Below are 25,062 nucleotides of genomic sequence, written 5' to 3'. Positions count from 1 at the left end.
CTCGGGGGGGTGCGCAGCTCCACCCCAACTTCAGTCTCCGAGCGGCGAGACTGTTAGATGGCGTGATCGCCGTCTATTTACAGAGTGCAGTGCTGCGATCAGCAGCAGCGCTGCACTGGGGACAAGAGAGCGATCGGCTCTCATAGGCAGAAGTCTATGAGAGCCGATCGCCAGGATTGGCTGGCTGGGGGGAGGGAGGGATATAAAAAAAAAACATATATAAAAGAAAATAGCAAAATTTAATACAAAAATATTAACATAAATATGTATTTAAAATAAATAAACACTGGGGGTGGGGGGGAAATCACTTGTGTGCTGTGTTGTGCGGTCCTGCAGCTTGGCCTTAAAGCTGCAGTGGCCAATTAAGTAAAAAGCAGCCTGGTCTTTAGGGGAGTTTACCACTGTGGTCCTCAAGTGGTTAAGAATCTAAACTCTCCCAAATGAGCTCAATCTCAAAAGGTGACTGTTGTGGTGCAGGATAATAATCATATTCCAAGTGGAATGCGTATAATTAATGACGATGTTACACCTGTTGGTGATAGAAACTTTATCCAACATCCAAATATGCTTGATGCTGACACTGTTAGGCCTCTTGCACAGCAGGACGTTGCAGTTGTGATGCGACGTTAAAGCAAATTACAACGCAACGCCCCAAAAAAGTTGCAACGCAACTTTACGCCCCGTTACGGTCGCATACAGTAGAGCATACAGGCAATGAAAAGTATCCTTCCAAGTCATTACTGAGCATGTGCAAACAGTCCAATGCAGCTAATAACGTGTATAACGCACTGCATGCAGTACTTTCACTTAGCGTGCAGTGTTAGTCACCAACACAACGTGTGCACTGTAAACGGGGCATTGATTTTTCTTTGTAGTGAGTTTTTTTACGTTAAATGTTGTTTTAACTTGCGACTTTAACGTCCCACTGTGAAAGAGGCCTTGGGGCTGGTTCACACTGCAAGAGTTTAGACCTTATTATTTTATTTTTATTTTTTACCTGTAGAGAAGGAGGCCCATAGATGGCCATCCTGGGAACCTACTGATTTCTAGCAAGTCTCTGGCAAGGTTCACATACTTGCACACCATTGCTTCACCCCACCCACAATTTGTCACCCATTGTGGGCCCTTTCCTTCCTGTTAGGATTGGTTCACACTTGGAGCGCTTATTCAGTTTTGCAGATAGAAATTTCACGTTTGTGCTGTGATTACCATTCAGAACGAGAAACACATTGCGATTGCCAGCAAAATGCTGTATACAGGGTTACAATCGCCAAAAAGCTCCTTAGTGTGAGCCAGTCCTTTCCAATTGTTTCCTCTGTCCCTCGTGGCATGTGCCTTGTATTTCACTGTGTGTGTCTCCTATATGATATATTTAACTGACATTTTTTATCGTAACAACCAAAGATTTATACAGGAAAAACATGACAATTAACAAGGTTGCCCAAACTTTCGCATCCCACTGTAGGTGTGTCTCAAAGTGCCCCCCTGGAAAACTTTTAGGGGGCCTTCCTTTGCACATTCATAACTGTGCCTAGGGGTAGGAGAAACCAGAACATCTCCCTTCCCCACCAGGACCCACCTCCCATTCTCCCCTGGCTCTGTTTGTTCAGACTCGCAGCATGGTGGCAGTGGCAGGGCGTACCTCTTCCACTGTCAGGTCTGTTGGTCTCCTGCTGCAACCACTAGGTGTCCTCTGGTCACTGCCCCCCCAGGGTCATGGGGCTGCTACCCTGTAGTTACCACACTGTATCCGCAATGCTCATGCCCAAAGTTCCTTTATTAAACGTACACCTGTAGCCCACTGTTATTTCCAGAGTTCATATGGAATTTATGGTAACATGCTATATCCTATAGTTTTCGCATAGTATGCTGCCTAACATGCAGAGTGCCATACTTTTTTCCCCTCAAGTTGGTCTACAAAATAATCCTGGTGTGTCCTCCCCCTGTTTACAATTACACCCTTTACTCTGTTGCCCCTATGCTCCCCCCCTCTTTTTATTTGCAGTTTCAGTTTGTGCTGAGGTGGTCTCTCCCTTCCCTTGGGGTGCAGTGGCTCCCCCCTGGGCCTGCTGCACTGAGAGGTCCTTTCATTGGTTAATAGAATCCATGGTAGTCTAGTGGTACCCCCTTGTCCTCCTCCACACCTTTTGCCTGTTTCTGATCTTACCTCCTCCAAATGCTGCATGAGCTCTAAGGGCCCTTTTCCACTAGCAATCGCTTGCGTTATCGCTAAACGCTAGCAATTGCAATTCAGCAAAAGTGAAACATTTCCCGGCGATCTCCCGACTTTTCGCAATTGCGATTTTGCTATGCACTGCATATCAAAATCGCGGCAAAAATCGTTCCGTGGCGCAATCGCGATTTAGTAAAAAACGAATCATGGTAGTGGAAATTACCTTTTCTTCCAATCAAGTCAGCACCATCGATAGTAAAAATAGCTCTTTATTGTTAAAATAGTAAGATCATCATCCCCTCAGCTGAGAGGATGATGATCTTACTATTTTAACAATAAAGAGCTATTTTTACTATCATTGGTGCTGACTTGATTGGAGGAAAAGTCGGTTGAAGTGTCTACTGGTGCAGAGGCACTGCAGGTCAAAGCACATCAGATTTCCACTCCGTGGGTGCTCGCTTAGCACTGAATTAGTAGTGGAAATTACCTACCGCGATTACTATGTTATTTAGCAAACCGTAGCGATTTTAAAATCGCTATCGATTTGCGATTCAGCAATCGCAAACGCTCTAGTGGAAAAGGGTCCAAATTGTCTCTGAGCAACATACAGAGAGTGATGTGGAGACCGGGACATTCGCCTGTGGTTAATACAAGAGAGTGCAGACGTTCTGTAGGGAAAGGAAGTAAAAGGCAAAATAACAGGAAGCACGAAAAAAGGGCGCCGGCAGCTAGTGGACAAAAAGGGCGCCGCCATTCACTCCCATAATAAATATCGTTTAATGGGCGCCGAACAGGAAAAAAGAGCGCTGGAGATTATTAACGTTTTATAACTAAAACGTTATTTAAAATTATATGACTTACTGTTTGTAAAACATTATAATACACACAATAAAGCGATCACTAAGGGGGGTCTTAGGGTTAGGCACCACCTAACCCTAAGTCTTAGGGTTAGGCACCACCAGGGGGGTGGTTAGGCACCACCAGGGGGGTGGTTAGGGTTAGGCACCACCAGGGGGGTGGTTAGGCACCACCAGGGGGGTGGTTTGGGTTAGGCACCACCAGGGGGGTGGTTTGGGTTAGGCACCACCAGAGGAGTGGTTAGGGTTAGGCACCACCAGGGGGGTGGTTAGGCACCACCAGGGGGGTGGTTTGGGTTAGGCACCACCAGAGGGGTGGTTAGGGTTAGGCACCACCAGTGGGGTGGTTAGGGTTAGGCACCACCAGTGGGGTGGTTAGGCACCACCAGGGGGGTCTAGGGGTTAGGGATAGGTACAGGGAGGGTTCTGTGTGAGAGTAAGGTTAGGTTTAGTTGTACTAAAATGTTAGTAATATTTAGTAATGTTTTACTACACTTATTCTTCATTGTTACAAACAATATTTTCTGATTTCAATACATGAAGAAACGATAAATGAAAGTTATACACAATATTATACAATTATAATTATTATACATATATTATTGTTTTTTAACAAACGTTATTATAAGTTTCACTTTCAAAATAGGGAAAATTATCGTTTTTACAATTTGCGAACGCATACACATTATTTAATGTTTTTTTTTTTTTAATTTGTAAAACATTATTGTAAAAGAAATACAACACATTATTTTTTATATACGTTTTTGCCACTTATCGTTTACACCCCGCACCCTTTTTTCCCAACACCCTTTTTGCTTGTACGCAAAATAACATTTGTCACAGTGTTTTAGTTGAAGTCATGGAAATAGAATCTATGATCGTGCCAAATGCACCTAAGGAGCTTGATTCAGTTAGGCTAGTCTACTTTTTATCCAGTGGGGAGTCAAAGTATTTGTTCCTAATAAAGATTGGAATTTCTACAAGGAGCCTCTTCCCAAAAATGATTAGATATGAACAGGAGGAGGGGGTGACTTAGGCCCAGTTCACATTAGCGGTCGCCGTCCGGAATCGCCGTGCCGGAGCCGGACCGCATGCAGAACGGACGGAACGGACGCACGGCATAGCAATGAAAGCCTATGCGTCCGTTCACATGCGTCCGTTTCGTCCGGACCGGATCCGGACTCCGGCATAAGACCCAACATGCGCTATTTTTTGGTCCGGCTCCTCCGGCAGCCGTATCCGGAGCGGAGCCGGACTGCACCATCCGGCCAATACAAACCAATGAGAACCGGAGAGCGCACAACACACTGGCTAAAAATCCGGATGTTCTACCCTACTTCCTATGCGTATTGTAGCGGCGATTTTGGATGGGGACACATGGGCAAGCATTTTGGAGTGGAGCAGCAGTGACTTTAAACGTGCTGGAGATGTTGGCAGTATGTCGGAGGTGGAGGTGAGTGCTAAACAGCGGAGGGCCTGATTCCACAGGTCCACCTTCTGCTGACCTCCCAGACCCCAACATTTTTATTCGGTTTCTACTATCTTTTGCCAAACGGATCCGGATCGCATCCTGATGAACACCTGATGCAACCTGACCGGATCCGGATCGGATCCGGATCAGAACCGTACAGTTCCGATCCGGATCCGGTCCGGATCCGGTCAGGTCATCCGGTCCGTTTGGCAGGGAACCGCAAGTGTGAACCGGCCCTTATAGCAGGAGAACTTTCTTCATGTTGTTACAAATGGGTTTCAAAGCCATGCACTTAACTGCACTCTTAACTTTAGTCACCCCCTACTTTTTTCCGATGTCCACTTCCTTTTACCTGACTGGCTTGAATGCCAGAAGTATAAACCATGGGAGGACAGAGACAAAGGGTACCAGTCAGTGATATCATTGTGTGCTTGTGGAATTATGTGTTAACTGTAAAGGTGGCCACACACCATACAATTTTGTTTACATTTATTTTTAATTCAATATTTACAACATTTGAAAAATATGACCATACCACACGTGTTCAGTTTTCCCCAATTATAAACAAAAATGATTTAAAACTCTGAAAAAATGTCTTGCGTCTCTCTATATAATGTAATTGTCAATCTACCACAAACCATACAATCTTGCAAAAAAATGATCAGAAATTTACTCCACTGACGATCAAGTAAAATAAAAAAACTTGAAATCCGAAATTTTTCCAGATTTGCTGTAAAATCAAATAATTGTATTTATTGTATTTTATGTGACCACCTTAAAGTGGACCCAAATGAAAAATACAAGATTTCAGAAATAAAATCTGTTTTCTAAATTATAATAATAAATAGCAACATTTTTTCAGCTGCATGATGACAAATATAAAATATTTTACATTTATTGGAGGAACCCCTCCCTTCCTTTCAAATTGCCGGGACAAAATCCGGCATACTGGTGGAGTAGATGGTGTCCAGCAATGGAGGAATTGCTAATGGCTGCCCCCAGTATAATCCTAGTTATGAAAAGAGAAAGGTGAACAGCATGCACTGAAATGATCATAGGTTTGAAGGAGTGTTTATTTATCTTTGTATGTGTCAGAGTGGTGCAACTTAAAGAGACTCCGTAACAAAAATTGCATCCTGTTTTTTATCATCCTACAAGTTCCAAAAGCTATTCTAATGTGTTCTGGCTTACTGCAGCACTTTCTACTATCACAGTCTCTGTAATAAATCAATGTATCTTTCCCCTGTCAGACTTGTCAGCCTGGGTCTGGAAGGCTGCCAAGTTCTTCAGTGTTGTGGTTCTGCTATGAACTCCCCCTTCCAGGCCCCTCTATGCACACTGCCTGTGTATTATTTAGATTAGGGCAGCTTCTCTCTTCTCTCTTATCTTTTACAAGCTGGATAAATCGTCCTCTGAGCTGGCTGGGCTTTCACATACTGAGGAATTACAGACAAGGGCAAAGCTGTTTGCTGGAAGAAACGAGCAGCCTGAAACTTCAGTGCATGAGAACTGCAGGGGAAAAGAAACACACAAATGATCTCTTGAGATTCAAAAGGAAGGGTGTATACAGCCTGCTTGTGTATGGATGTATTTTCTATGTGTGGACATACTGTACATCAACCTACTTTCTGTTTTGGTGGCCATTTTGTTTGTTTATAAACAAACTTTTTAAAACTGTTTTTAACCACTTTTAATGCGGCGAGGAGCGGCGAAATTGTGACAGAGGGTAATAGGAGATGTCCCCTAACGCACTGGTATGTTTACTTTTGTGCGATTTTAACAATACAGATTCTCTTTAATATTTTTAATTAAAAAAATGTTTGGTTTGGGTCTGCTTTAAGGCTCAATATAGTTGGATGTCAGAAAACACATTCCCACTTACCTAAGGGTGGGAGGTAATGCAGCTAGTTGAATATCAGGATAGGAATTATACCAAAATTCTACCCCAAGAACGCAATCACAAAAAATGGCGTGTAAATTACCCACCACAATGCTCAGCTATACTATTGCCGAGTGCCTAACTGCCTATTTCCACTCCCTTGTCACTCCGCTGATAGCCGTAGTTTTCCTATACTACACAGAACTCCAGTGCCCAAATTGGACCAAGCCCGTTTTGCATCCGCTCAAGTGTGAACTGGCCCTAAATCTTTATTGCATTAAACCTCCTTTTTTCTCATTTTCATACCATACAACATGTTAGTGTGACTAGTCAAAAAATGACACAATATACAATTGTAAAAGGATCAAAATGTAAAGGTAAATCTTTATTACAGTTTTTTTTTTTTTACGGTTAATGTAAAACCTAAGTGTTCTTCTCTTTGTCGCACCAACAGAATGGAAAGGTGCCACAGCATGGTTGCAGCATAGGGTTCCATAAATTGTTTAGCCTAAATAGTTGCTGAGGTACTGGATGCAGAGTGGAGTTGTGCCTTGCTACAGCCTGTTGTATGATCTCTGTTACTTTCCTGTATAGTCCACAGTCACTGGGAAGAGGATACTTCTCAGAGGGATCATTGGAGAGGTTGAAAAGTAACGAAGGCACATGGTATAAGACTTGTTTTCCACTACAAGCACAGACTTTGAAACCATGACATGCTCCTGCTCCTTCTGGGCTGAATCTTGGAGACATGTAGTGGACTTTCCAAGTGGTATTGCCTATTATAAAAAGCACAATGCATGAACAGTTTGTAGTCAGAGGCAAAAATCTTATTTCAGAGTCTTAACTGTGCTGTAACCAAGGCTAAGTTCATGCTAGGATGGTCAAGTGGATCAGATGTGCAATCCACGTTTGTCCACTTCCATTTGGCTAGGTTCTAGTCACCGTTGGTGCCCATTGCAGCGGACACCTTCGGAGCCCTTCTGCTGCTTTGGACAAAATTATATTGGACAGTGTCTAATATACTTTAATGACATATGAGCCATACATAAAGTCAGTGACAATGCAACGCACTTGTTTGGGGAGTTAGTATTAGGTGGGGAAGGGGTAGGTTTAGGACCTAGGGTTCATGTGAGCAAGACTGAGGAGATGGAACAAAAATCATTTGACTCCAACTCCTCAGTTTATGAAACCACCGCCTCTTACTCAAAAAATTGCTCCGAAACCACCGACTCGAACCCAGAATTGCTCTGACTAATACCAGGGCTGTGGAGTTCATCATCTGATTCCGACTCCAGGTACTCAACATTGCTTCATTTCCTATTTTGACTCCACAGCCCCGCACATGAGAATGGGTAAGTGCATAGTTAGATGTTGGTAATGTACGAAAGTGACATTACAAACTGCACCACCCGGTGCCCAACTCATGCGGTATCACTGCAATAAGTATGCATGTGGTGTCTTGGTGTCTGTTATGCATTTGTTTTCTGTCGTCCATTACAAATGGACAAAGTCATTAAAACGAAATGATCAACAGAAGAAAATAGACAACAGGAATGGTCAGTGAGATGCAAATAACTTGAGTTGTAAATTTTGTATGCAGCTTTAAAATGAACCAGTCAAGTCACACCAAGGTTTAATTTGGGCAGTTTTCAAGTTGCATACATTTGCATAAAGAATTTGTAAAATACTACATCAAGTCTGAATTATTTGCATCTCATTGACCATCTCTAGTAGTCAACTCTAACACAGAAACCCACATTTCATCAATATCTGTGCTATTTCAGTTCTGCTTAAAGAAAACCTGTAAGGAGAAAAACTACCCCGGGGGTACTCACCTCGGGTGGGGGAAGCCTCCAGATCCTATTGAGGCTTCCCCCGTCCTCCTCTGTCCCATGGCGGCGAAAATCCTCCCAGAATGGCGGGAAAATAAATATTTACCTCCCGGGCTCCAGTGCAGGCGCAGTATCAGCTCTCCGCCTCGGAGATAGGTAGAAATAGCCGATCGCTGTCGGGCCGCTCTACTGCGATGCAAGTCTCCTGCACCTGCACCTGCACTGTAGAGCGGACCTGACGGAGATTGGCTATTTTCTCCTATCTTCGTGCGGAGAGCTGCAACAGCGCCCCCGCTAGAGCCAGGAAAGGTACAAAAAATCAGCGCTTGTCAGCCTTGTCGAGGGAGGATTCTGGGACACTCCGGGGGAGCCAGTGCTGGACTGCCTGCAGCTACAGGGGAGGGGGAAGCCTCATTAGGACCCTGAGGCTTCCCCCTACCGAGGTGAGTACTCCCCAGGTGACTTTTTTTTGTTACAGGGTCTCTTTAAATGTCGATTTTTTGAGGGTGATCTAAATTTGAAATTAAAAACCAATTATAAGCATAGGAGACCAGTATTAAAATATTACAAGGGTTATAATCTTGATAAGTAATTCCCATTTGTATACAGTCAGCCAATGGTGTTTTGTGTAGGATGTACATGGTTTATAAATGCATGGAATTTGTAACTGAAGTTTGTACCAAACTAAATGTTGATTTACATACTGCGAAAGTGTATAAATGGTATCCTTTGTGACACAGTAAGTCCCTATGTTGGATACAGGCCTCCTTTTTTGGAGAGTTATCTGGTTATATTGCATTCAAGATAAAGACTGAACTCTCCAAAAAATCTGTCTCTAATGGAGCTAGCATCTCATGGAAGTAACTAAAAACTATGCGCCCCCCCAGGAAAACTTTGATGGGGTCCCCAAATGTTCACACCCTCCCTTGCCTCCCATTGGGGATCCTCACAGCCAGCATAGCTAAGGAGCTGTGGGCCCCGATGCAAGTTTTACATTGGGGCCCCCTAAGCACTCTATACATAACAATTGATACGGGGCACCAAAACCTGCCAATGGCAACTACAGTGTCAGAGGTGCAAGAAGGGGATGGGTAGCAGTTTGTTAATGATTGCCACTATTTAAAGTTTCTATAGAAGTGATTATTATGAGCACAGGACCAATAGAGAGCAAATACTACAGTTAAGGGAGGGCCCCTTGGGGCCCCTCTTGCCCAGGGGCCTAGATCGGTCGCATCCTCTGCACCCTCTATTGCTACGCCCCTGCTTGGGGGCCCATCTTGCAAGGGTCATAAAACAAGTGTAGCTATCCTAATCTTCACACCTATAACAAGTGTAGCTACAAAAACACCTGCTCTGGAGGCTAGATCCCCATATTGGGGACAGGGAAGGTTAGGCCCCAGCTCTGAGACCTCCCTGTGGTTTTAGGGGCTCCCCGGGTAGTTATGCCTCCGCTAGAAAGGGGCAGAGTGCAGCTAGGTGATCTAGCACCTGTGTAGTTTTCAGGACTGTGGAGACGAGAAAAAATGCACCTATTCCGACTCCTAATAAATTTAAACTGTAATTAAGAGAAAATATTATAAAATGTTTTTAGATATTAGTCATCATAAATAACTTGAACATACAGTAATAGCAGTGCTCAGTCCACAAACATGAAATAAACCAATAAAAAAAGGTGTTTGTGCTGCTGCAATAAAGCAATCACTGTATTTATAAAATCAGATATAAATATCTAAATGTGACTGTTTGACATGTACACAGGAATATTTTGTATACAATAACATCTCTGCTGTAATAATGAAGCCTGATATGTATTGTGTCACTAGTAGGGATGGTCAATGAGATGAGAAGCAAATAATTGGTTCTCAGTTTACCTGTGCAGAAAGGAAAGGGGGGGGGGGGGATGGCATCCAAAGTTTCTTAGGGGAGCCCAGTGATTTCTAGTTACGCCCCTGGCCCAATCGATGTTCTTTGTTCCTGTCTGCACCCTCTACATGTACTCCTACCAAGGACTAATTTTTAATTTCTATTTAAAGGACAACCGAGGTGACATGTGACACGATGAGATAGACAAGTGCAAGTAAAGTGCCAGCTTATAAATAACTATGCTGTGTTCCTTTTTTTCTTTCTATGCCTTAAGAGTTAAAAATCAAGTATGCAAGTGCCGGTTTTCGTTCGGGTTGGGACTGGGTCAGACTACAGTGTAACCCTCACTGATAAGGAATTACAGCCATAAAACACTTTCCTGTCTGTAAATGGTTTCTGAGAGCAGGAAAGAGATAAAAATGGTCATTAATTCACAGATTTGAGCTCTGGCATACTTCAGTGCATGTATAATTGAGTAGAGACAATGAAACAGTAAAAATGTAAAAAGTAGATTTAAGTATAAAATAAAACTGTGGGATATCTTATAAAGTCATTTTTAGGAGGGCGAGCATAGATACAATTGTTTATCTCATCAGCTTATTTTCACCTCAGATGTCCTTTAACAGCTACTCTACAGCTACGGTATATCCTAATTTTAGCTAAAATGCATCTCTGGTGTACACTGTACAGAAAAAAAAAAACACAGCGGTATGCTAATGCTTAAAGGTTAGAGAATGTCCCAACACATTGGGCCCGATCTAATTCACTTTTTCTAAGTTTTCTACTAGGTGTTTTTTTGGGTTTTTTTGCGCTATAAATAAACTGTCCTGTCTTTTTTCAGCCACCAGTAAGCAAGAACATACAAAGAATAATTTCAATGGTACATTTCCACCTGGAGCCACTTTGTTTTGTTCCCAAAAGCAGATGCCATCTTAATATAGTTTTAAAATTCTGATCTGACGAAATGCGTAATTACGCCATACGCACGCTAACTCACAGCCACGCCCACTCCCACAGCGAGACGGCTTCCCCGAGCCTGGCCAACACTACTTAACCTCCCTGGCGTTCTATTAAGATCGCCAGGGCGGCTGCGGGAGGGTTTTTTTTTTATTAAAAAAAATCTATTACATGCAGCCAACTGAAAGTTGGCTGCATGAAAACCCACTAGAGGGCGCTCCTGACACGTACTTCTGATCGCCTCCGGTGATCAGAAGTAACAAGGAAGGCCGCGATGAGCGGTCTTCCTTGTTTCGCTTTCCGACGAGCGGAGTGACGTCATGGACGTCAGCCGACGTCAGCCGCCTCCGATCCAGCCCTTAGCGCTGGCCGGAACTGATTGGTCCGGCTGCGCAGGGCTCGGGCGGCTGGGGGGACCAAAGTGCCGGCTGCGTGTGCTCCTTTTTATTTGAAGAAAATCGGACCAGCAGGGCCTGAGCGGCACCCTCCGGCGGTGCTCAGGAGGTTAATCTTTATACGAAGATCTTTAGTAAGGGAACATTAAGTAGAGGCACATGTCACTGTGGGCACAGGTGTTGCCGATGGTAGAATATTGGGAATAGAAGATTACTGGTCTCCTTACTATAGGGTCACCTGATGCCTAACCCCTATCTATATGCCTAACACTAGCTCCCTACCAGAGCAAAACAAGCTCCTTCCTAAAAGCCTAACCTCCTCTCCCTGACTATACTCTCTATCACCCCCCTACCCTATCCCCAAGCACTGACCCTCCTAATCATTCCTATTGCACTATCCAAAGCTTGGCTATATTAGCAGAGCCCCGGCGCTGACACCCAGAGTTTATATTCCCTACAACTGATATCTAGATATCGGCTGTATAATATCTGAGCCCTGGTGCTAGTGATCATTATACGAAGCTCAGTTATATAATAGCTGAACTCTAGCGCTAGTAACCATTATGCCAAGCTTAGCTATATAATAGCCAAGCTGTGGTGCCTATGTTTGGGGCTTGGCTATAAAGTAGTCAAGCCCTGACACTAGTAACTGTTATTCAAGGCTTGGCTATGTAAAAGTCAAGCCCTGGCTGCCAAATTCTGTGCCAGTTTTCTATTTCAAACAGTTTTATTGAAGTTTTCAAAAGAATATTACAGTGTACAATACAGGGCAAAATTCTCAATGAGACAAAACATCATGGCTGACATTTAGTTGACATTTGCACATATTAACCTCCTGAGCGATAATCCCGAGCTGAGCTCGGGGTATGTCGCGCAGGAGGATTTCTCAGGCCCCGCTGGGCCGATTTGCATAATTTTTTTTTTGTTACACGCAGCTAGCACTTTGCTAGCTGCGTGTAACTTCCGATCGCCGCCGCTCGCCGCCGATCCGCCGCTACCCGCCGTTCCGCGCAGCCCCCCCCCTCCCCAACCCCTTGCGCAGCATGGCCAATCAGTGCCAGGCAGCGCTGAGGGGTGGATCGGAACTCCCTATGACGTCACGACGTCCATGACGTCGGTGACGTCATCCCGCCCCGTCGCCATGGCGACCAGGGAAGCCCAGCAGGAAATCCCGTTCTGAACGGGATTTCCTGCTTACTCTGATCGCCGAAGGCGATCGGAGTGGGTGGGGGGATGCCGCTGCGCTGCGGCTATCATGTAGCGAGCCCTGGGCTCGCTACATGATTTAAAAAATAAAAAAAATTAAAAAATAGTGCTGCGCCACCTCTTGGGCGATATAATTGTATCGCCCAGAGGGTTAAGCAAGACCGCTATGAAGTCATGATGAGGAGTCCTTCAAAGAAGGGCTGTGAGGAAGGTGTGGGAGTCTAGTGCTCCAGAGCGAACACCAGGCCCCAAACTGAGGACTCTGCCCGAAAGCCTCTGGCCCCATCCAGATGGGACGGGTAGGCATAAATACCTTCAACAAGAAAAGGGAGTGGAAAGGAAAAGGGGAATAAACAGAGAGGACAGAAAGAAGAAAAAGGAAAAGTGAGGAAGGTCTGGTCCCTGCCATGGTCCGTGTTTCCTAGTTCAGGATCCCACCATGGATAATTGGGTGGCTTCAGCTGACTAACTATTGCCCGTGATTGCTAGAAATACCTTCCAGGGCTCCCAGATTTTGTCGACCTTGGGGTGCCTATCCAAAAGGGTTCCTGCCATCTGCTCCTGTACCATATATCCAGAGACCCTATGCTTGACTTCCTCAAACGGTACTTGCTGTTTCTTCCAGGCTCTCGCTATTGTTTGTTTGGCAGCTACAAAAATAAATTGAAGGAGGGATTCCTGATTCTTAGTGAGGGAGCCGGTTTTGAAGTGTAGCAGAGAAGACCATGGGTCTTTGCGCAGTTGCGTATGGAAGACAGCCTGTATCAGACGGTAAAGTTTGGACCAGAAGCGAGATAGCATAGAACATGACCAAAAGGTGTGTAGTAGGTCCCCTCTGGATTGACACCCCCGGAAACACTTATCATCCCCTCCAAAATGCATGAGCCTGGAAGGAACCAGGTACCATCTCATCATCACTTTCAGGGAGGCTTCTACAAGGCCTAGGTTGATGGAGAGATGGAAAAGGCTGTGCCAGGCCTGGGGCCACTCTTCTGTAGTCCGGGTACCTTTCAAATCAACCTCCCATCTTTTCACGTACCCATGTGAAAAGGTGGAGATAGGGGTGATTAAAGGGGAACTGAAGAGAGAGGTATATGGAGGCTGTCATGTTTATTTCCTTTTAATCAATACCGGTTGCCTGGCCGCCCTGCTGGTCTATTTCTCTGCAGTAGTATCTGATTAAAACCAGAAACAAGCATGCAGCTAGTCTTGTCAGATCAGACTTATAAGTCTGAACCACTGAAACACCTGATCTGCTGCATGCTTGTTCAGGGGCAATGGCTAATAGTATTAGAGGCAGAGGATCAGCAGGGCTGCCAGGCAACTGGTATTGTCTAAAAGGAAATAAACATGAGAGCCTCCATATACCTCTCTCTTCAGTTCCCCTTTAAGGATGAGTACAACTTACTTATAAGCCCATTACTCCTAATGTCCAATAAGCATGCGTTTTCAAATAATGACAGGGACAAACTAGGGTTTGAATTGGGCCTCAGCAACGAGTTAACCCAGTGTCGCAGCTGCAAATATCTAAAGTACTCTGAGCCTGGGATTTGGTACTTGTCCCTCAAGAGGTCCCAACTGACCACCTTTGAGTCGCTGATTAAATGGTGTACGATTAATAAATTATTTGAGACCCACCACCTGAAAGCTGCTGGGTCTTCGTATGCTGGGGGAAAAAGAGGATTGTCAGCAATCGGCAAAAGTGGCAGGTGTGGGGATAGCAATCCTCGGGAATATTTGAGAGAGTCCCAGACCCTTAGGCAGTGCTTCATTATGTTGCTTAAAAGGGGCGGCCGTAGCTTAGGTGGAAGCCAAATAGGGCATTGCACTGATAAGGGAGCTGCAGAAGCAATATCTAATAGTGCCCATTGCGGCATATCTGACCCTCTATATAGACCAAACATCGACGCGATCTGGGCTGCCTGGTAATATGCACCTAGATTGGGAAATCCCAGACCCCCAGCAGATTTGGGTATATATATTGAGGTTCTAGCAACTCTAGGTCTGGAATTACCCCAGATGAATTTATTTATTTTGTTCTGGAACAGCCTCAGATAATGCGGGGGGATACAGACAGGCAGCAGTCGAAAATGATAAAGTATTTTAGGCAGCAGGACCATTTTGATAGAGTGTACCCGCCCCAAATTCTGTGCCAGTTTTAACTGCTTAAAGTGGACTGGACTTAAACTCTTGCACTGGACAGAAGGAAACCTAGATAAATGCACCCAATATGTACTTAGAAAGCCTGTCTCTGGATGACTGGAGTTAGACAGCCCTGACCTAAAAGAACACTGCACTCAGATATATTTCATTTATACTTACTGCTACTTTCTTGCCATCGTACTGCATGCAGGTGCTCATCACAATAGTGAAACATGAAATCGTGCTCAGATTTTGGTACAATTCCTTGCACAAGAGGCATTAGATCCTTGCCATCAATTATTCTGCAACAAAGAAATTAAAAGTTACATGAACGTAATTGAGCATTCAGCATCCGGTAAATTTTATTTTATTTTTATTATCTTGCAAATCTTCCAAGTTGAATGATTTCAGTAACAGAAACTTGATCTGAGGTGTGGCTCAGTAGTGGCTAAAAGCACAAGTGACCACTCCTATCGAGCATTAGTAACAGGCCAGATTTGCCTTATGCTGGATCCACACCATACAATTTTTGGCAGATTTACCTGCCAGATCGATTATTTCCAGCATGTCCGATCTGAGGATCGATCATTTTTTTGAGCGATTTTTCTGAACGATTTCCATAGAAACTAATGAAAATCGATCAGAAAATCGCTAAAAAAACTGATCGATTCTCAGATCGGACATACTGGAAATAATCGATCTGGCAGGTAAATCTGTCAATAAATTGTATGGTGTGGGTCCAGCATTACTTATTGAGATGCCGTACCTGTCCTGTGGTAGAGTGCCTCCTCCAAGCTTGATGACAGTAGGGAATATATCCATGAGACTTGTGAGACTATCAACAGATGTGTTAGCAGGAACAACACCTGGCCAGCGAATAATTCCAGGTACCCGTATTCCACCTTCCATTCCTCCCATGCCTTTACCACCTGGAGTGTCATATAAATGCACAAAATATACACAGTGAGCAGGGGTGGCCAATGAGATGATAATATCTAGTTGATGCTAACTTTTGATGGTGATCATTCATTACAGGCACTTTGATCTGCTTTGGGAACCCATTTCGATTCACCAGTCAGTACTCTACCATGCATGGCCACAGGCTAGCACTACTCATAAATACAAAGATACATGTATCTATGTCCCTGGTTGTGAAGTGAAGTCCAGAGGGACGTAGATGTATGATGCAGTGGTGGGCAAGCAGTTAAAGAACACCTGAAGTGGCATGATGATAAACATAGCTACATATAGTACTAGTCCTGCTAAGAAATTTCCTGGAGTCCTTTTATGTTTTTCAGTACACTAAGTGTTAAAAAAAACAAAAGCAACAAAAAAAACTGGCTACCTAGGCAAATAAGCTTGCCCAACAGCTTGATGAAATCAGTTAATTTCCTGAAAAGTAAATACAAGCCAAAATAGTTGAGACAGTGAGAAAAGGGTTGGGATGAGGATTAGGTTCTGAAATGTTCAAAGGGGTAATACTTCTGTTTGGTTTTCAGTTCAGCAAGGCAGCTTTGTCCCAGCTGCCTTTTAGAATTCAGTCTTAAAATGAAGCACTTAAACTGAAAAATGAGACGCCGTACTATGTTATATTTTCCTTTAATAAACCCATACAATTAATCATTTTATACGTTTTTCACTTGAGGTTTGCTTTAATGTAACTGTTGTCCTCCTGTGGACCTACTTTCTATTGCCCTGCTGTGGACCTACCGATGATCACATGGTTTAAAATTCAACCTAAGGCCAGTGTGAATGCTAACCGCATTTTGTGTCAGTGCACACGCAAGCTGCTGGTCCTGAATGCCACAGCTTCTCGCAAGTGCTTGCTGGTTTCACACACAGAGGAGTGGACTAATTCAGTCTCTGCTCAATGCTAATGTTGCATTCCTGTCTAGTCCCTTAGGTGGCTATGGGCAATGCATCTGCTCGTCTGGAAAAATGCATTGTGGCAAGCGGATCCATTTTTTTTTTTTGTGGAATTGGATCCTATTTTTAACATTCGGATCTGCTGCCTGTGTTTGAGTGGAGGTGTAGAAAAAGTATGAAGCGGGTACGTTTTCTACACAGAAAAGTAGTCAGTGGGATATCAACCTACTTACATTTCATAAGGTCTCACCCATTAATAATATAAGTACATCTAAATAATTTCAAATATATCAAAAAACATTTATTAATTACACAGATACAAATAGTCCCAATATCCCCTTTAAAAACAATAGCTGTGCTGAGATGTGAAGCATGGGGCTATCTAAGGAGTGCACTCCTTTTGAATCTATTACCGGTATTTATTCTGAGCTGCGGGTGAAACGCGTCACGTGAGCTGTCGTCACGTGACCTGAGTCCTTGCCGGGCCTCCGTTCTCTCCCTGATCACGCCAAGAGAAGCACGCTGCGGACTGTCATTCCACTATAGATGCCGGCAATGAACAGGGCGCACAGGGAACCCGGCTACTGGCTGATACAGCACCGGTAGTACCCGCCCAAGGCTACAGAGCAACTATGTGGAGGCCAAAGCAATTATACCAACTTGGTCACGTGAGTCCCGGATGAGATACCGGTTACTGGCTGATTGGGTATGCGGAGGGTGAATTACCCCGCATGTAATGAGAAGCGTGAATTGCTGATATAGAGGCCTATGAATATAATCTAAAGCGCTAGGACTCTCTGGTCACCTGACATATACTGGATACAGGAAGCTATATATTGTGGGCCCGAAGAATAAATACCGGTAATAGATTCAAAAGGAGTGCACTCTTTCGATAGCCCCATGCTTCACATCTCAGCACAGCTATTGTTTTTAAAGGGGATATTGGGACTATTTGTATCTGTGTAATTAATAAATGTTTTTTGATATATTTGATATTGGGGCTCCCTATGAAATTATTTAGACGTTTTCTACACAATTGGGAACAGAGCCTTATTTACAGTATTACCTCTGTAAATGCCGTTGCTGCCTCTCAGATGCAGGCTTCCTTTCATTCCTTCCAAATGTGCACCATGGTCAGATGCAAAATAGGTTAAAGTGTCATTTGCTAGATCTTCTTGTTTCATAACATCAAGTATTTCTCCTGAAGTGGTAAAATAAAATTAATAAATGCTTAGAAGTCTTCTATTAATACACTAGTTGTCCCCTACTTGCAAAGAGATTGTGTTCCAGGAGACTGTAAGTTTAATTTGTTTGTAAGTTCCTGAGTGAAACATGGTGATATGTGGATAAATTATTTACTTTTCGATATTTGGACATATAATGATAAATTATTTTTTTTTGGTCTCAGCAGCGGGAGCGCAAAAAAGGGAATCACCCACTTCCCCAGACGGTAATCTGCGTTACTACTGCACCTTCTCCTGTCACGTTATGGGATGATACGGGGGGCTTTAATCATAGACGACGATGCAGAAGAGTGAAGATCACCACCCGGAAATGATTTCTGCTGCTGATACTCTGTATGCTGATACTCTGTATCTGAGGGGCATTACACCAGGTTGCCCTCTGATTACCTATTCTAGGGGAGGGGAAGGTGGGGCTCTCTGGCTACCTGATACTGAGGAGGGCTCCTTGCTATATATATCGAGGGGGGACTCTCTGGCTACCTGAGATGGGGGGAGCTTTCTGAATACCTATACTGAGAGGGGAGCACTCTGGCTACTAACATTTAAGGCCTAAATTATTAGCCCCCCTTATGAAGTTACACAACATTGTTGATTTCATGAAAATGACCATTAACAAGTGGTTGTTATTTTGGCAACAAATACACTATAAAAACAATGTCCACTAAGTTTAAATTAGATATTTTATTGATACATCAAGTTTAAAATAGAAAAGGCAAAAATGAGACATCCAAAATGATTAGCCCCCTGGCCATTAATAGTCAATAGTGTACCCTTTCTGAGCCACAACTGACAACAATCCCTAAGAGTAGTTCTTTACTAGGTTGACACAGGTCTCCTGGGGGATTTTGGCCCATTTTTCCATTGCAAACTGTTCTAGCTGGTTCAAATTGCATGGTTTCCGAGCATGGGCATTCACTTTGAGCACCCGCCACATATTGTCAATAAGATTGAGGTCTGGGCTCTGTGCAGGCCACACAAGGATCTTAATTTTGGTATCCTTGAGGAACTGTAGGACTAATTTTCATGTACGCTTTGGCTCATTGTCTTCTTGTTGGAAGACTCAGCCACGACCTAAACCTAGATTACAAGCAGATTTCTGCATATTCTCCCTCAAAATGTCAACATAATTTTCTTTTTTTATGATGCCATCCACCCGAAACAAGACTTCCTGTGCCTGAGGCTGCACAACATCCCCCACAGCATGAGGCTCCCACCACTGTGGGAACTGCATTCCTAGGGTTAAAGGCCTCTTCCCTTCCTTCGTCAAACACTAGCAACATCCATGTGTCCAAACAGTTCCAGTTTAGTCTCATAAGACTAAAGCACAGACTTATTTATTTATTTATTGTATTTATAAAGCGCCAACATATTACGCAGCGCTGGACAATAAATAGGGATACATACAATATTTAGGGGTGACATACAGCAAAATGACAATACCTGAATACAAGAAAGACCAGATCATGCAGCACAGTATGAGTACAAGGTAATGCTTAGTCACTGGAGGGGAGCATGGAGATTAGGCAAGTTACGTTCACTCAGACGCATAGCATGGGTTCGCAGTAATGGAGGTGCATGATCAGGTAGGACACAAAAGGAGGAGGACCCTGCCCAAAGGCTTACAATCTAGAGGGAGAGGTAATGACACGGAAGGTAGGGGACCAGAGTTCAGCTGTGGGTTTAGAGCACTTGTGAGGGGTAGTAGGCCAGAGTGAAAAGGTGAGTTTTGAGGGCTTTCTTGAAGATGTTGAAGGAGGGGGCTGCCCTAATGGGTGGAGGTAGGGAGTTCCATAGTGTTGGAGCAGCTCTTGAGAAGTCCTGGAGGCGTGAATGGGACTGGGTGATGCGGGGGGCGGTTAGGCGAAGTTCATTGGAAGAGCGGAGTGAGCGGCTAGATGTGTACCTCTGAGTAAGATCGGAAATGTAGGTTGGACAGGTTTTGTGGACAGATTTGTAGGTCAGACACAGTATCTTGAATCTGATTCTGGACTGGATAGGAAGCCAGTGGAGGGATTCAAGTAGGGGATCCGCCATGGTGGAGCGATGGGAGCAGTGGATAATTCTGGCTGCCGCATTCATGATGGACTGCAGTGGGGCTCTTTGGGTCATAGGGAGACCAGACAGCAGGGCATTGCAGTAGTCAAGGCAGGAAATTATGAGGGCATGGATGAGGAGTTTGGTGGTGGCAGAGGTCAGGAAAGGGCGAATCTTACAGATGTTACGAAGGTGGAAGTTGCAGGACTTTGTGAGGTTTTGAATGTGGGGAGTGAAGGAGAGTGCAGGGTGACACCCAGACAGCGGGCTTGAGAGCTAGGGTGAATGGTAGTGTGGTTAACAGTGACATGCACATCTGGGAGGTTTATGGATGTCCGGGGTGGGAAGATCATAAATTCCGTTTTGTCTAGGTTTAGTTTCAGGAACCTAGCGGACATCCAGGAGGAAATGGCTGATAGACAGGAGGAGACCTTGTCCATGGTAGTGGTGGATATGTCAGGGGTGTGAAGGTAGATCTGGGTGTCATCTGCATACAGATGATAATTAAAACCCATGGAGGAGATAACCTTGCCAATGGAGGATGTGTATAGGGTGAACAGTAGGGGGCAAAGGACTGAACCTTGGGGGACTCCCACCGAGAGGTGGTTGGGGGTGGACGAGGACTCATTGAAGGCGGTCGTGAAGGAGCAGTTGGAGAGGTAGGATGAAAGCCAGGACAGGGCGAGATCGTGAATGCCCATGGACTAGAGGGACTGGAGGAGTAGGGGATGATCTACTGTGTCAAACGCTGCTGAAAGGTCAAGGAGGAGGAGAATGGAGTATTTACCTTCAGCTTTAGCTCCAGCAAGATTAGGACAGGTTAGAGTGGGGAGAGTGGAGGAGAGGGCATGGAGGGGGTCAGCAAGGACGCTAGGGTTGAGCTTGCGTAGGTCTCGCTGCCATCGACCAGGTGGGTGGGTGGGTAGTTTAGAGGTGCCTTCTGTGAGGAGGTTGAAGGTGAGAAGGTGATGGTCTGAGGGTGGAAAGGGTGCGATGTCAATGTCTGCAATGGTGGTGGATTTAGTGAATATAAGGTCAAGAGTGTGAACTGCAGTGTGAGTGGGGGTGTTGGTGTGTTGTACTAGTCCAAGTGAGTTGGCAATGGTGAGTAGCCGGGTCACAGTGGAGTTCTTGGCTTCATCGATGGGAATATTGAAATCCCCATGGATGATGGTGGGGAGGTCAGAGGAGAGGATGTGAGGGAGCCATTAGGCTAGGTGATCGAGAAATTGTGGGGTGGAGCCCGGAGGACGGTATAAGACCGCAACAATGGCAGGGAGGGGGTGGTAGAGGCAGATGGTGTGGGTCTCGAATGATGTGAATTGTAGGGAGGTAGGTGGTGTGAGGACACAAAAGTTGCAGGATGGGGAGAGGAGCAGACCCACCCCTCCCCCGGTCCTGTTGTCTGGTCTGGGGGTGTGACTGAGGTGAAGCCCCCCGTAGGAGAGGGCAGCCTTTGCGGCAGAGTCAGAGGGGGTGAGCCATGTCTCAGTGAGTGCGAGGATGGTGAGGGATTTGGAGAGGAAGAGGTCGTGGACTGCTGTAAGTTTGTTGCGGACGGATCTGGCATTCCAGAGACCGCAGGGTAGGGGGAGCATGTGTTTGTGGGTAGGATGGATGGAAATAAGGTTGGAGCGAGGATGGGTGTTGAAGTTATTTGTGGACAGAGGGCTGTGAAGTGTATGAAGCAGGTCAGCAGGGGATGCTTGTCTGGCAGCAGGCTGTGGCCCTGGATTGGACTTCCAAAATTCATCTTTACCTTTCAAATGTTCACGGGTAATCCTCAGTCGGGCTGTGATGTGCTGTACTGTGAGTAAAGGAGTTCTTCTGGGACGATGGCTCTGAAGCCCACAACAATGAAGAACCCTCACAACTGTGTTCATTGAGGACAAATTCACAGTGGTCACTTGCGTTGCAGAATAATTCTGCATGTCAACTCACTGCCCATACAATTCAATGGGCTTGTTCACAGTACTGCTTTGTAACAAATCGCGTTATTCTATCTGCATGCAGGCTTTGCATTAAAGTCTATGTCCAACCTCTATTGCAGTTCTCACATATTTTAACATGGACATTATAATGCAACTGACCACTGTGAATCTAGTCTACAACATCAACTCTGGAAACCTAACCTGAGGGGGCTCTCTGGTCTATACTGAGGGGGGACTCCGGTACAATCTTGCCCTGGGGGCAACATAGCCTAGAAACTGCACTGTCCTTATGAGTGCCAAGTAGTTTTTTTATATATATAATAGCGCTGAGAAGAGTTCAGCTAGCACTCACTTGAACTTTAACCCTTACCTAATTCCAAAACTTACATACTGTATATTGTAGAATTTCAACTCAGAGCAGTAAGCTCTGTATAGGTTTTTGCTTGGAAATGATTTGACAATTGTTTGCAAATCCTTTTACTAAATAACTAGATGCCTCAGCTTATTAACAGTAATGTTTAGCCAGCAGATAGGAATTTCTAGGCACTTCCAAAGTTCAAAAATACAGGATGCAATTTAGGAGTTATTTTACTGATCGCACTAAAGCTAAAACTGGATTGCATAATCAGTAATAGCTAAAATCAGTGTTGCTCGGATACCTCATTATCCTATTTGAGTTTGGTCGAATTCAGATAGTAAACTATCCGAATTCACTCGAAGTTTAATATCCGATGTAATCGAATATCCGATTCGACCTCGGATATCCGACGTCACTATCCGAGTCTGTATTCGAGTAAAATATTCGAGCTGGCCTTAAATAGCTTGTAAAACTTGTATTGGAGGTCAATGATGCATGAAACCACCTTTTTTATGAAGAAAAACATCAAAGGATTATGTGGTGATGTAGTAGTTATAAAAAGGTCTCAAAAAAGTAAATTAACTTCATGAAAAGTGTTTGCTTGAGAAGGTGTGTCCAAAATGGGTGTTGGAAGTTTTCATTTACGTCGTCTGCATCTTCTTCTTCTATATCTTCTTCTTCTTCTATATCTTCTTCTTCTATATCTTCTTCTTTTTCTTCTTCTTCTATATCTTCTTCTTTTTCTTCTTCTTCTATATCTTCTTCTTCTATATCTTCGTCTTCGTCTTCTTCTTCTTCTTCTTCTTCTTCTTCTTCTTCTTCTTCTTCTTCTTCTTCTTCTTCTTCTTCTTCTTCTATATCTTCTTCTTCTTCTTCTTCTATATCTTCTTCTTCTTCTTCTATATCTTCATCTTCTATATCTTCTTCTTCTATATCTTCTTCTTCTATATCTTCTTCATCTTCTTCTATATCTTCTTCTTCTATATCTTCTTCTTCTATATCTTCTTCATCTTCTATATCTTCTTCTTCTATATCTTCTTCATCTTCTATATCTTCTTCTTCTATATCTTCTTCTTCTTCTTCCTCTTCTTCTCTATCATTATATTATGTGTCTTGGTTTTCCTTTCTTTTGTAATATTTTTTTTTAATTCATTTGTGGAAATATTTTATTTTAATAACACCATAGTTATATTTGTGTTGATGGCATAATAGGTAGGTAGTGGCACATTGCAAGCCACAGCGCCTTTTTCTGTGTACCCTGGCGGTGGTAAAACACAGACATCAGCAGGAGGAGGAAGTAGTTGCAGCTATTGTAGTGTGGTGGTAATAGCTGGTAGGAGAGTGGGTGGCAGCAGAAAGTAGTTCTTCTTCTGTTCTCCCTGGCAGTGGTAGCAGCACACAGACAGCAGAAGCTCAATGCAGTTACAGTAGGAGGTGTAATGTGTGTCAGGCAGTGTGATGTGACTGACATAATAGGCCCTGGTTCCTAGCGGTGGTTCCAGGGCCGTAAATACACAGCATGAGGTTCCAGACAGCGGTCGTGAAGCCCACATTGTGTCCAATACACAATTGGGACAGCACAGTTTTCAACCCGGACACCTCTAAAATAATTACATTTTTTTTTTGTTTTTAAATTATTGCAGCTATTGTTGAGCGTAATAGCTGGTGGCGCTTGGGCAGCAGCACCTTGTAATGTGTTCCCTGGCAGTGGAGAGGAGACACAGACAGCAGGAGGAAATATAACAGCAGGCAGCTTGAGGAGGATAAGTGTGTGTGGCAGACTGGCATTTGGCAGCAGGCAGGAGGGCAGGCAGCAAGACATAGTAGGCCCTGGTTCCTAGCGGTGGTTCCAGGGCCGTAAATACACAGCATGAGGTTCCAGACAGCGGTCATGAAGCCCACATTGTGTCCAATACACAATTGGGACAGCACAGTTTTCAACCGGGACACCTCTAAAATAATTACAATTTTTTTTTTAAATTATTGCAGCTATTGTTGAGCGTAATAGCTGGTGGCGCTTGGGCAGCAGCACCTTGTAATGTGTTCCCTGGCAGTGGAGAGGAGACACAGACAGCAGGAGGAAATATAACAGCAGGCAGCTTGAGCAGGATAAGTGTGTGTGGCAGACTGGCATTTTGGCAGCAGGCAGGAGGGCAGGCAGCGAGACATAGTAGGCCCTGGTTCCTAGCAGTGGTTCCAGGGCCGTAAATACACAGCATGAGGTTCCAGACAGCGGTCGTGAAGCCCACATTGTGTCCAATACACAATTGGGACAGCACAGTTTTCAACCCGGACACCTCTAAAATAATTACAATTTTTGTTTTGTTTTGTTTTTAAATTATTGCAGCTATTGTTGAGCGTAATAGCTGGTGGCGCTTGGGCAGCAGCACCTTGTAATGTGTTCCCTGGCAGTGGAGACACAGACAGCAGGATGAAATATAACAGCAGCAGCAGCAGCAGGTGTATGTGCCAGTCGTCACTTCATGTACCCCTCTCGCCGACAACAGGGGCCATGAATTCGCCTTCCACCCAAGCCTGGTTCATTTTGAGAAACGTCAGTCTGTCTACAGACTTGTGAGACAGACGAGATCGCTTCTCAGTGACGACTCCACCGGCTGCACTGAAGCAATGCTCTGACAGTACGCTGGAAGGGGGGCAGGAGAGCACTTCCAGGGCGTACTGCGCAAGCTCGCTCCAGATCGGCAGGTGCTTGACCCAATACTCCATGAGATCAACAGGGGCCACGCTGTCAAGCCCGCTGAAGGACCCCATGTAGTCAGCCACCATGCGGGTCAAGCGCTGCCTGTGACTGGAGAAGGATGCTGCTGCAGGCACCTCCTCTCTAGTCCTTGGC

The 25,062-nt window shown here is 44.5% G+C and overlaps 1 protein-coding gene across 2 annotated transcripts in view; it reads right to left on the bottom strand.

The window, feature by feature from the left end:
* Positions 1-6,746: 6,746 nt before the first annotated feature.
* Positions 6,747-25,062, bottom strand: part of LOC137546905 (arylsulfatase H-like) — a 228,656-nt gene continuing 210,340 nt past the window's right edge. For both annotated transcript variants that reach the window (XM_068269923.1, XM_068269924.1), the window contains exons 7-10: positions 17,708-17,842; positions 15,542-15,704; positions 14,956-15,077; positions 6,747-7,156 (exon numbers count right to left, since the gene is read on the bottom strand). In XM_068269923.1, coding sequence (XP_068126024.1) covers positions 6,804-7,156; positions 14,956-15,077; positions 15,542-15,704; positions 17,708-17,842 — 773 coding nt within the window. In that variant the 3' untranslated portion in view covers positions 6,747-6,803. The remainder of the gene's footprint in view (positions 7,157-14,955; positions 15,078-15,541; positions 15,705-17,707; positions 17,843-25,062) is intronic.

This window comes from Hyperolius riggenbachi, chromosome 2, assembly GCF_040937935.1.
Source record: "Hyperolius riggenbachi isolate aHypRig1 chromosome 2, aHypRig1.pri, whole genome shotgun sequence".
NCBI lineage: Eukaryota > Metazoa > Chordata > Amphibia > Anura > Hyperoliidae > Hyperolius > Hyperolius riggenbachi.
The sequence above is the reverse complement of the archived record's forward strand: the minus strand, read 5'-3'. Positions and strand labels throughout refer to the sequence as shown.